This window comes from Zea mays, unplaced genomic scaffold, assembly GCF_902167145.1.
Source record: "Zea mays cultivar B73 unplaced genomic scaffold, Zm-B73-REFERENCE-NAM-5.0 scaffold_626, whole genome shotgun sequence".
NCBI lineage: Eukaryota > Viridiplantae > Streptophyta > Magnoliopsida > Poales > Poaceae > Zea > Zea mays.
This window is the reverse complement of record NW_023367285.1, coordinates 15725-27841: the sequence shown is the minus strand read 5'-3', so window position 1 is coordinate 27841 and position 12117 is coordinate 15725. Positions and strand designations below refer to the sequence as shown.

General features: G+C 44.2%; 1 protein-coding gene across 1 annotated transcript; it reads left to right on the top strand.

Moving 5' to 3' along the window:
* The first annotated feature begins 3717 nt into the window (after nt 1–3717).
* On the top strand, nt 3718–11052 carry LOC118475772 (uncharacterized). Its single transcript, XM_035963961.1, has 2 exons — nt 3718–8354; nt 9149–11052. The coding sequence occupies exons 1-2, from the start codon at nt 7214–7216 to the stop codon at nt 9250–9252; spliced, it is 1245 nt and encodes a 414-aa protein (XP_035819854.1). The 5' UTR covers nt 3718–7213; the 3' UTR covers nt 9253–11052.
* The last annotated feature ends 1065 nt before the right edge of the window (nt 11053–12117 follow it).

The window sequence follows — 12117 nt, the reverse complement described above, 5'->3', positions numbered from 1 at the left end:
TGCTCCCGCTTATGGTAGTAGATAAACAGGTGGTGGACATGTATCTGCAGCCTCTGCTGCTGGTAGATTGACTGTTTTATATGGACTGAGGCTGCAACTGAGGGTAGTGCCTGAGAATGCTACTCTATTCCTGGAATTAGCCATCCCCTTCTTTGACTATTCGACCTGCTCCTCGAAGCAAGGAAGGGAATTCAGATGGCATTGAATGCCCTTTCCGCAAGAAGGATAGGAGTTGGCTTACCGCATCTACCTTCTGGATAAGGGCTGGGGCGTTAACTTAAGTACTAAAGCAGCTGGACCCTTCGTTGATTCCCCACGAAGGAATCGGAATATCGCTACTTCCCCTTACTGTCCTAAGCAGGGGAGATGGATTAAAAACCTTGTGTGAAGGAAAGGCTGTAAATGTCGTTGACCATTAATCCGGTTGAAGGACAAATGGAATGGAGAGTAAAGGAAAATAAGGTCATTCTTCTGTCTAGCTTCTGGTCGGTGCCCCTTCTCCAACTCCGCCAGCCAAGACTCTGTTACTCGAGCAGGAAAGTTTTCCGTGCGTCCTGTGTTCTCCCGGTTCTTACGTCTCTCAAGCCGGTTCACTTGCCTGGTCATTACTGGACTACCATACAAGATTCTATACTGAGCTGACCTATCAACCAGACGGACTTGAACAACTGACCTGTCTGCTATTGTTATTGCCGGGCTCAGGCGCCAGGGAAGGGATGATCAGAGAAGTCAAGTCTTGCCTTGGGTCAGAGTTCCAGTTCTCTCAGAAGAATCTCCGCTTTCCAATCCAGGTTTACGGCTTCCATAGCGTATGTCATTGGCCATTCTTGCTTCATAGACTGCGGCACCATTGATTTATGGCCCAGATCACGAAAAAGAGAAGGCCTCAAAACGGGATGGAGCCAATGAGTAGAGTAACTAGCGGTTAGATTCGTCTTTATGCTCGTTATACGTGAACTAATCTCATTTGTTACGAATCAAACTGATTGACTCCGGTAGAATGATCCAGCGAACTCTTCCACACTGGCATCAATACTACTACTCCTCGGTGGCAGGCAGCATGCATATTGCAATTCATTCACATCTGCCATCCATCTGTCTCTCTCCTCAGCTCTACGCCGCCCTGTCCCTTAAGGAAAGGAAACTAGACTAGAAATCAGAAGAACCAAAAGAGTGCCGCAGTATTCTCATAAGATCAGATCAACGCTCATATCTCTTGCTCGAGGTTCTATCTCATTCCTTGCTGCTAGTGCTAGATAGATTCTTTTATTTGAGGATCGCATTCCTTTCCTCTTGCTCGGTCTAGTTGCAGGGTCTAGATCGCATTCATTCACTAAAGTTTGCTTTTTCTACTCACTTCTATGTGTTCATCTATTGACCTGGCCCGAGGCAATATTGAGTAGGGCTTTCATAGGTGAACTTTCCGAACTAGCTTTCCAAGTTGTTTCGTTATCTTGTGATGTGCCGGATCTCTCTTGAATAGCTCGGTTTCTTGCCTTCCGGTTTCGGTTCTAAGTTGCTGCCCATTCATTTCCTACGAATAAGGAGATATGTAAAGCCAGTCATTCTATGAAAGAGAACTTGAACTTCCATGAGGCAAGTAGTTTATCGAAGGTATGGAGAAGGGCTTCACTCGCGCCTTGGGGACTGAACTAGAGTACAGAACTAGCACTAGCTTCACTAGAGTAGAGAACTCGCTTCCTCCTTCCTTCTTTTCCATTCCTAACCTGACTATTCCAGCTTACTAGTTACCAGCGTGTATAATTTCCAGCCCTACGAACACTGAAAGAGAAGGCATAGAATCGATTCTTTGTTGGATCCACTCGGAGGTTCCTTCTGACCTTGTGTGAACACACAAAAGCTAGCGGCGCACTTTCTTGTCAACCTACCGAACCTCTCCTCTGCTCTGAACCGCACCACCAAAAGTACGGATATCCGGATCTGGTTCCATACTGGACTGGCTATATGAACTCCTCTTAGACAAACAAGGAACTAAACTATGATACGTAAGAACCTTAGCCGCCTTACCAACACGCAAGTAATATAACTATAGGTTTATTATCTTTGAAACCGGGGAGCCCATCATCATATTCAAAGAAGGATGCTTCCCACCTGGCACTACGGAACTATTGTATTGAGGAACGGGCCAATGTCATAAAATGCAATTCCTGCCTAGAAATGGACTAGACTACGTACGAACTTGGAACCCAGTGGCAGGACAGCTAGAAAAGTCCAATGGTTCAAATCCCTGTTCTCGGGGCAAGGCATCTATTCTTGAGCTCTTATGTGAGAAGGGTTTTTCTTGTTGATACCCACAAGACGACTCCACTTGTTATGAAAGTCCTCTTTTCAAAGCGAGATCACTATAAGGATAAGGATAAGGCCGGCGGGCCCTCCCAAGGGTGGGTGGGACCGACGCAAGCGATAACACTCCGCCCTTGGATTCGTTTCGCAAAGGGAGACATCTTGGCTAAACACTGACACAATCTACAAATACCACTTCCAATACAATTTGTAGAAACTCCGACTCCCGTTCAGAAAGAAATGGGACTTCCCCGAGAGGGGATTCACTACTTGATGATGGCCGAGCCAACTCATTAATGAGAGAACTCGGACAATTAAAGAAATCAGACAAAGAATATAGTTATTAGTTCTGAAAGTCCAATTTTCTCCTTTCTACTTTTCTAAAACCTAAACAAAGAGGCGTTAGCCCTGTGCTCCTATTGTTGAAGCAGCAATTCCCAATCTACAGAAAGCCCGTGCCCCAATCCAGAACAGGAACAGACAAGACAGCGCTAGCGAGGAATAGCTTTTCAGGCACTATCCAACAGATCAGATCGATTGGCTTTCAGGAAGGATATGTCTCCAGCTCTACGGCACTCTTCACTCGTTGTGGAGCGGGCAGTCTACCTCCTATATCGCTCGTTTTCTGGTTGGTAGTGACTCGAGGTGCTGGATGCGTGTTCAATGCAGCTCTATTGTCCCCTTGTCGGTAGTGGCCATTGATTGAGCTTCTGCAGTTGGTGGGCGTGGAAATTCTTCTTTTTCAGTGGAAGTTTCATAGCTAGCGAGACTAGAAGCAAAGAGCACAGTGCTAGAGCCAACAGGCATTAAGGAAAAGAGTGCTATAAGAGCGAAAGTCAAGCACAGTGCGAAGGAATGCATTTTCTTTTTAGAAGGGCAGAGAGTGGGGGAGGAATGATTCTCTGAAAAAGGGTAGGGTCCAGTTAGCTCGGAAGGTTTGACCCGGTATATTTCCCGGAAATATTTAGAGAGAAGACTCCATTCAAAAAATGCATCCTTGGTCCTAGGTCTTATTCAATTAAACCGAGAAGGGCAGGCAGGTGACGCAAGTGTAAGGTGTGACCCTCGATCTGTCTGTGAACCGGAAAGGAGGTATGGTACTCGAAATCAACTTGTTACTCTGCCTTCCTATCAACAGGAAATGGCTTGCATGGATCCAAAAATAAAACGAAAACCAACAACGTTGCAATGGGGAAGGGCGTAGCTGGTGTAAAACTAAAGCTATATCTTTTCTTCTTTGCTTGTAACAAACAGAGCTATCTAAAGCTTGAAAGTAAGCAACAGAGCTATCTATTCCAACGTATTGGTCCAACTCCACGGTTCCTCTCATCTTTCTTGTCGGAGAAAGCCTGTCTTCTGAGACATCCATTAATCAAATTTGATCAGTAACAAAAATCGTATGTAATGAAAGAAGAGTCAGCCCTTGGGGTGGGGCACGAGGGGGTCCCCTGTATGCAGGTCGCTACTTAACTTGACAAGCAGTGTTGCTGTGTAAGAGATTGTGTGGGCGCGGTTCGCGATCTCTTCTTTCCTTTCCCAACCAAATAAAGAAATGCAAAAAAACGACTAATTCTAGACCAGAAGATCTTCTCATGTTGGATATCAGAAATAAAATGGGTGATCTTTCGGGAGGGAGTGCCAGTAGCACCAGTTCATCGTCTTTTTTGTCTTGCAATTCTAGTCTACACTCTCATAGTCCTTCTTCTTCAGAAGGATTCATTTCTTTTGGGACTCCCTCGTCCTCTTCCTCTGTCAATCAACCATCGCCATTAGCATCCTCTTCCTCTGTCAATCAACCCTCGCCATTAGCATCCTTTTCTGTGAACCAGCCATCCCCTTCTTCCGTGAAAGGAGTATTCTTAACGGACAGTGGTACTCCCTCTTCCTCTTCGTCCGTAAATCGGCCATCCCCAAACCCGACCGATGAAAGGGTCGTAGAATATCAAGGGGCTATACGCGAGGAAATGGCCAAATTAATGCCCGGCAGGGATCACCAAGAGATTCTAGTTGCAGCCGAACGAATACATGGGGGGAGTGCTAATATAGGATTTCTTCGATCACAGCTCCGGGATTTAGTAGCAAATGGCACTGAAAGTGAAGCCTTCAAGTACGGAATAGCTGAGCTAGCGAATGAGAATTTAGCGGCAAATTTCGCTGCGATGCATTTAGCGGAGAGTCCTTTGGATCAATTTGGCATTCACCCTCTCGCTCTCGCTCTCGGTCTCGGTTTGTTCCTATTTCTAGTTTTTCTTTTTCTTGCGCTGCGGGAAGTATGGAAAAACAGGACGAGAGCAGCATAATCGTTAGTTAGGGGTAAGAGGGGAATCTTATGTCCATATTATCTAAAAAAATATATGAGTGTTAAGCTTGTGCGCGTTGTTATTTGTTGTTTATGTGAGGCTGCATGCGCTTGTTATTTGTTGTTTATGTGAGGCTGCATGCGAATGATTAACTCGTGTCTTTATGTCCATGTGAGAAGGCTAATAAATTATCTCTTTTCTTTGGTCCGGGAAAAAGGAAGTAAGACCCTCGAGACGAGAACTACATATGGTCTGATACTGACTTCCTTGAAAAGAGGAAGACAAGTTATGTAGGCAGTAGCCGTTCCAGAAATGCAGCGGTACCACAAGTGCTCATTCATTGGTCCAACCTAGAAGCTACTTGGGAAGACTATGAATTGATTGCAAGTAAGTATCATGGACAAGGAGGATTTTTAGGAGAAAGGAGATCCTCTCTCAACCCAATAGATGCAATGTAGGAAGACTAGTATCTTTAGTCCATGGGTGTAACACCATAAGATGGGATTGATGGTAATCTATCATAAATCGTTTCCCTTTTTGTCTAGATGACGTCCCCACGGTGTCTATAATTTATGTCAACCAATAAGAAATACCCGAAAGAAGATGCGTAGGCCTTCAATCATGGTGCAATGAATATCGTAGATAGAGTGATGGAAGAAGTTCGATCTCATATAGCTAGCTGGAGTCTTTCTTTTCAAATCAAAGTGAAACGATTTTCCTTTTACGTTGAGATATTTGAATTGGATTTTCTTTCACCACTACTATCGTAACGCACAGAAAACACTGACGTTTCCGCTCGCTTTCAACCACTGCCACTTTACCTGAGCACTGTGACGCAGTCGGTCAAGTATTGAGGCTAGTATATCAAGGACTTATGAGAACTGAAAAGAAAAAAACTAGGCAAAGGAATTCTCAAAGTTCATTGAGTTAAGGGAGGACCATTCGTGGGGGGTTCGTGGAAGAGTTGGGTTCGATTCCCTTTATACGCGATGTGGCGAAAAAGACTGATTCAACGAAATATGCCTGCATTAAGATTTAAAACGTGCCGTCTACTTCCAGGAAATGTTCGGAACAGAGAACTTTCTCTAATCCAACGCCGCATTCTCCGAAGATTGAGGAACAAGAGGAGATCCATTAAAAGAAATCTTTCTCAGAGAGAAAATCTAAACAGTAACATCAAATCACAAACTACACGAAAGTTGTCCCTTTATTATGGGGATTTACCCATAAGGGAGATGCACAGAGGAAGAGAACGAACTTCATATATCCCTTTTTTACTCAATCAAGAAACAAGATCGGACGTGATTCCGGTTCGTCTCCGTTTTAGTGACACTCTTCCTCAAGCAAGGCAGCCGATAAGTCATCGAAGGGTTTGTTTGAATAATGGACTGGTAACCATTACTCATTTTAAAGTTTCCCATGGTGATCTAATATCTTTTAAAGAAAATGACGCGAGAACCCGCGGTGAAGAAATAAGGAGATCTTTCTATATCGACATATCAGTTGGAAAAATCATAGGCAAATTCCTACCGGTCAGAATCTGGAGAAGAACAAAAACAGAATGGTTCCGCTTACTCACAACTCAGAGGGGATGCCGCTTACTACTAAAATCCGGGTTTTTGCAAGAGTTGCGTTCTTATATGCAAGAAGAAGACTTAGAAAGAACAAAGAAGTTTGGATCCGCAAAAGTATGCTTAGGCAGTTCCTTCGCTGAGCACAACAGAATGAAGAGGAATTTGTTTCATTTCAAATACTTCTTCTTATGGAAAAGAAGGAAGGAGGAAGAGGAAGGGGTAGAGGAGATCCTCAAAGTTATCGAGGAAAACGAAAACCGAAAAAGAGCAATAAGCCCTTTTGTTTACACAAACAAATTATATAGAAATTCGACCTATTGCTCCGGATCCCCGTTTACTATTACTAGGAAGATAAGAATCAAAAGGATCGAACTACCTACTCATTATTCGGAGGTGAATCATAGAACACTAAAAGCTGTGGTATCTTATGGACCTAACATAGGTCACATCCCTCACGACATAAGATTGAAAGATCCAAACCTTCCTCTTCGGAGCGGAAACGGACGTGGCCAAAACATATAAAAAAAGATCGGCCTAGTCGCTCATAGGGACATATCTATCCGGATAGAGGAGAGGATAGTCTAGATCAATTTTTAGAAAAATCTCTCTCTATATAGAATAGAATAGATAGGTATCTCTGTGGATAGAGATAAAGATAGGGATCCCTCGAAATATATGGAAAAAGTGCACTTTTTTACTACTACTACTATTTCTTATTCTTAGACGAAACATCGTTTTTTCGATTTTGACTGAATTGGTCGGAGCGTAGACGAGCGAGCAGAGCCCAGGAAAGAGGTCAGATCGTCATAGAGCAGTCGACTATAAGTATAAGACTGCTGGCCTGAGAGAAGGCAGTCTCTCTCGGGAAACATGGCCCAGGGTTCTATAGTATAGTATAGTAGCCAGACTATAGGAAAATCAAGTCTCATGTTGCTCCTCAGAAAACGCGTATAGTATATAGTATATAGTATATAGTATATAGTATATAGTATATAGTATATAGTAGTAGTAGTATCATTGGCCAAAGTAAAGTCGATGGGACAAACGCTGTTCGTTAGAACTAGCATTTTGTTTTGTCATGGAATCAAGTCTATTTGTTCGAATGTTCTTTTTTTCGTTTCGTTGGAAAAACCAACGCCGACGTCAAGAATGGATCAGTCTAGTCTCCTTTCTCTTTTGGGAGCAGAGCTGAAAAAGATGGAATTGTCAAGTACGATGATATTTTTATTAACGGATAGAAAAATGCTATTATCAAGTAGTAAACCCATTATGATTGCAACTCGTGGGATGCCTGGAATCCCACTAAATCGAGAATCGGAATCGGTGGAGGATGTGCATAGGGTACTCCGAGCCCTCCCCTTATTTAGAGAAATGGAAGGTATCTTGCGTGAGAGGAACCTGAATCTCCCGTCAGTACAGGAAATAAGCGCTTTCCGTGTGAATCTATTCTCTGGTATCCGGCGTGAGAGTGCGATTGCGGACTACGACGCTTTTTGGCGCTCCTTACTCGAGGAGATTCACACACCTCAGGGACGTAGTTGTTTTGGTCAGAGAATACAAGATCTGCACGCCCGAATGTCTGCCGAGGGCAACTGGGACTACTTGATTGCCCAACAAGGCAGAGGGTATTTTGGTAACCTACCTAATCTCAACAGCCCGTTGGATCAATATCAATTTGGAATTCACCCAATTCTGGATCTGAATATTGGTGAGTACTATGTCTCATTCACAAATCTATCCTTGTCTATGCTACTCACTCTCGGTTTGGTCCTACTTCTGGTGCTGCCAATGATTCTTCGTTCATTAGAATGTCGATTCCTCACAATCGCTCTTTGTGATGCTGCGGAACCATGGCAATTAGGATCTCAAGACGCAGCAACACCTATGATGCAAGGAATCATTGACTTACATCACGATATCTTTTTCTTCCTCATTCTGATTTTGGTTTTCGTATCACGGATGTTGGTTCGCGCTTTATGGCATTTCAACGAGCAAACTAATCCAATCCCGCAAAGGATTGTTCATGGAACTACTATCGAAATTATTCGGACCATTTTTCCTAGTGTCATTCCATTGTTCATTGCTATACCATCGTTTGCTCTGTTATACTCAATGGACGGGGTATTAGTAGATCCAGCCATTACTATCAAAGCTATTGGACATCAATGGTATCGGAGTGCGCCTCTTAACGAGGGTGATTTAAGTGCAACGAAATGTACCGGTGGTTCGCGAAGCATCTGGCTTACCGGTCATCTCCCATTCCCGTCGTCGAGAGACTAAAAGAACTATAGCATGCCAGAAACGGGGAGTTGAGGTGGTTAGACCTATACCCCGAAATGCTCCCAGCATAGGAGCCTATGGTTCCATTCTTGTTATTGCTGGAGGTACACATACCTCTTCTCGGTGTGGTGGAGCGATATACGAAAAATAGATGCTAAGCCCGCAATGTCCGATAACGGGGCTTCAGTAGTGAATCTATCGGCACCACAGCAGTGGCATACAACTTTGGACCTAAGGGCCGGCCCCGTTACCTTTCGGAATGGGGGATCCCCGTTGGCAACAACCACGGTAGTAGTTGCGGAACTACTGGGCCAAGAGAGGACAACCTGTTGTTCCTGCTCCTCCTTCTTCGCTTCGGGGACGGAGGTCCTACGGTAGGTAAGAGCACGCACAAGCACTTGGCCGAAGGGGACCAGCGCTTCTACTCCTCCACCGAGGAGCCGTTCTTGCGAGAAGCAAGGGATGTCGTGAACGGTGGGAGGTCAAAGAAAGAGAATTGACCTCTGAATACAGTGATCCTATGATCTAGATAGACTCCGTCCTTTTTTTTTAGATAAGGGTGACTCAAGAGGGGGGAGAACTACCTAACTAAAGAAGAATAGCGCTCTTTAAAAATAAGAGTAGGCGTGGAGAGCTTTTTGCGGGGAAACTTGCAAGTCAAGTTTGGGGGGAGGCGGGCGTCGACCCAACCTTATGAGTATTCGGACTATAACAGTTCCGATGAACAGTCACTCACTTTTGACAGTTATACGATTCAGAAGATGATCCAGAATTGGGTCAATCACGTTTATTAGAAGTTGACAATAGAGTGGTTGTACCAGCCAAAACTCATCTACGTATGATTGTAACACCCGCTGATGTACCTCATAGTTGGGCTGTACCTTCCTCAGGTGTCAAATGTGATGCTGTACCTGGTCGTTCAAATCTTACCTCCATCTCGGTACAACGAGAAGGAGTTTACTATGGTCAGTGCAGTGAGATTTGTGGAACTAATCATGCCTTTACGCCTATCGTCGTAGAAGCAGTGACTTTGAAAGATTATGCGGATTGGGTATCCAATCAATTAATCCTCCAAACCAACTAAACCGGGGAAGCTGAAGCGGAAATGCAATTCTCGGGTGAGGGAAGGCTTCGCTCGCTCGCTCAAAAAGCTCTAACGCTCGTTTACGAGTGGAGTGCATAAGCCCTTATTGAAGTAGGGCGAGGCCTTACTACACGAGCTCGTAAGTAAAGCACGGAACGAGCCTTGTCTACGAAGCTTCGCTTCATCATCTTGCTTGCTTCTGCCGAAGCTTAACGCACTATAACATAGGCATGCATGATGGTATGGTAGGAAGACTCCTTTTAAGGCCGACCACTACATAGGAGCGATAGGAAGCCAAGCCGTCAAAAGGAAAGGCGAGCAGCCCTTATTGCAATAGCAAACGGCCTACTTATAGCCCTATTTATACCCTTTATCGGGGACGGGCCTTACAAGCTCAATAAATTGCAATTCTTCACCTTTTCCTCAGACAGTGGGAATGAATTTTCTTACTTGATTGACATTGACAGATATGTGTACCACACCGAACAAGCAATATGTCATATGCTTGATGTACCAGCCAAGCCAGCTCTTTTTTTCTCCGTTCCCTTATCCTTAGCGCTAAAGTCAAAATAAAATGCAAGAGAGTTTGTATTTGCAAATGAAAATGAATATGGATCTAAAAAAAATTATATAATCAATCAATAAATAATAATTGGAATAATATAAAAAATATCCTTCGCGTATTCGTTTAGAATCTTGTTGACCCTACTCGCTTACTCCTATTTTCCTGCTTTCTTTTTCGACAGAATTCATTCTATTCTAACTTTCTTGAAAGAATGGGGTTCTGGGCTCACCCTCTCTTCCTTTTTGAGAAGATGGGCTGCCCTGGGAGTCTCGCCTTGGTGATTCTTTCTCTCTTGGGGGTCTTCTTCGGTAGCGAATCCGCTCTCATAAATTGGATGAATTCTTCTGGGTCGGCTTCGGGATCCGCCTCTGAGAGTTGGCAAAAGTACCTCAACTTATCGGAGTCGGAGGAAAATGCCGCGTCCGAACCATCCACAAGCCACACCCCGCCGAACCCTGAACCTGAAGCACCATCCATTTCGTTCTTGCGAGAACGAATCAAAAATGTTATTCGCTCATGCCAGCGTATACGAAAATAAAAAATCCTAAAAAGGATTAACGAAGATCTTCACCTTGAAACGGCGAGCGCCGAGAAGCGGGTAAAAATCGCCCAGGTCCTCGATAACATGAACTGGAAAAGGGTTTTCTTTTATACCTATACGGGGGAACCTAAGATAAAGCCCATATCGACTTAACGGTCCACGATTGGGATCGCGCACGAAAAGGCTAAACACAGCCTTTTTCTTGTCCTCGGGACAGCGGGCTAGTCCCGTGCCTGTTTTTTTGAGTTGGGGTACACAATCTTCCTTGTGACTGCCAAACCAGATTTCCGTTTTTAGGGAGAAGGTGTAGTCTTTTTGAACGGTGGTATCGTCAAGAAGAACGAGGCCCGCCCCATTTCTGGGGCGGGGGGAAGGAGAAGTGGGACTGTGGGTCTCCTTTCATTTCATACAACCTGATGGATTCGATGCTTCTTTTTGGCTACCTTTTATATGACTCTGACTATTGCTGTTAATAGATACCTGCTTGCTTCTTGCTTACTGGCAACCTTTATAAGATCTCCACCTTCAAGCTTGAGTACAAGCAGCTCTTTAAAAAAGGGGAATTCCGGTCCCTCCCTATCCTTCATGTGCTCTTTCAAGATCACCCTCGACAGCGCAGTTAGGTCTTAGAGAAGGAACTGATTTACCTAAGTCTAAGTAAGTAGCCAACTTCCGATAATCATTCCTAGCTTTGCGCTAGATTCAGTATGGTGATACACATTTTAGAAATAACAAGGGATAATAGCTCTTCTTAAGAGAATGGCTGCTTTGGGGGAGTTCTCTTTCCCTCTAACCTCTAACTCGAAATTGAATAAGAGAAGACAAAGCTACGCATTCACTCGTAGCACTCGTTAGGCCCCCCATGAATATGCATGGAGCCATGCGCATGATTCCAAGAGCGAGGCGAAACTAAATAAGAATAACCAGTAATGTCACGAATGAATGAAGCAAGCACTTTTAGATGGTATCGATCAGAGCCAATCCACCCTGTTCTTTCCTGATTATCGTCACTTAAATGAAATCCCACTAGCTGAAATAGAATCCGTCAAGTAAGAGATAAGCCAGAGATCCAGATCATTAGAATACGTTACCGGTCCAAGATGGGCCTCATCGCGAAAAAGAGTATGTTATTCCTATCACTAGGAGTAGTAGCGCTAGCGGCGCAGAAGGAGAAAGTAGCTAAGCGCTAAGAAGCTATCTAGAGAGTTTCCAGCTGAGGTTTCCTATTGGTATCGGCGGAGAACGGATCTGAGAACAGCTTCTGATTTTGTTTTGCAATCAAGTGCAGGATGAAATGGAAGATAATCAATGGAATCCAAGTATCTTTGCCTTCCTTCTTCGCTTATTATCTTTGGCCAATGTCCCAAGAATAGGTTGAGAGAGAATATCCCCTAGCTTGACTTCCAACTCTTCACAGAGCAGTCGATTCGGTCATCACATGTTACTGGTTGGATGACGATCGGAAAACT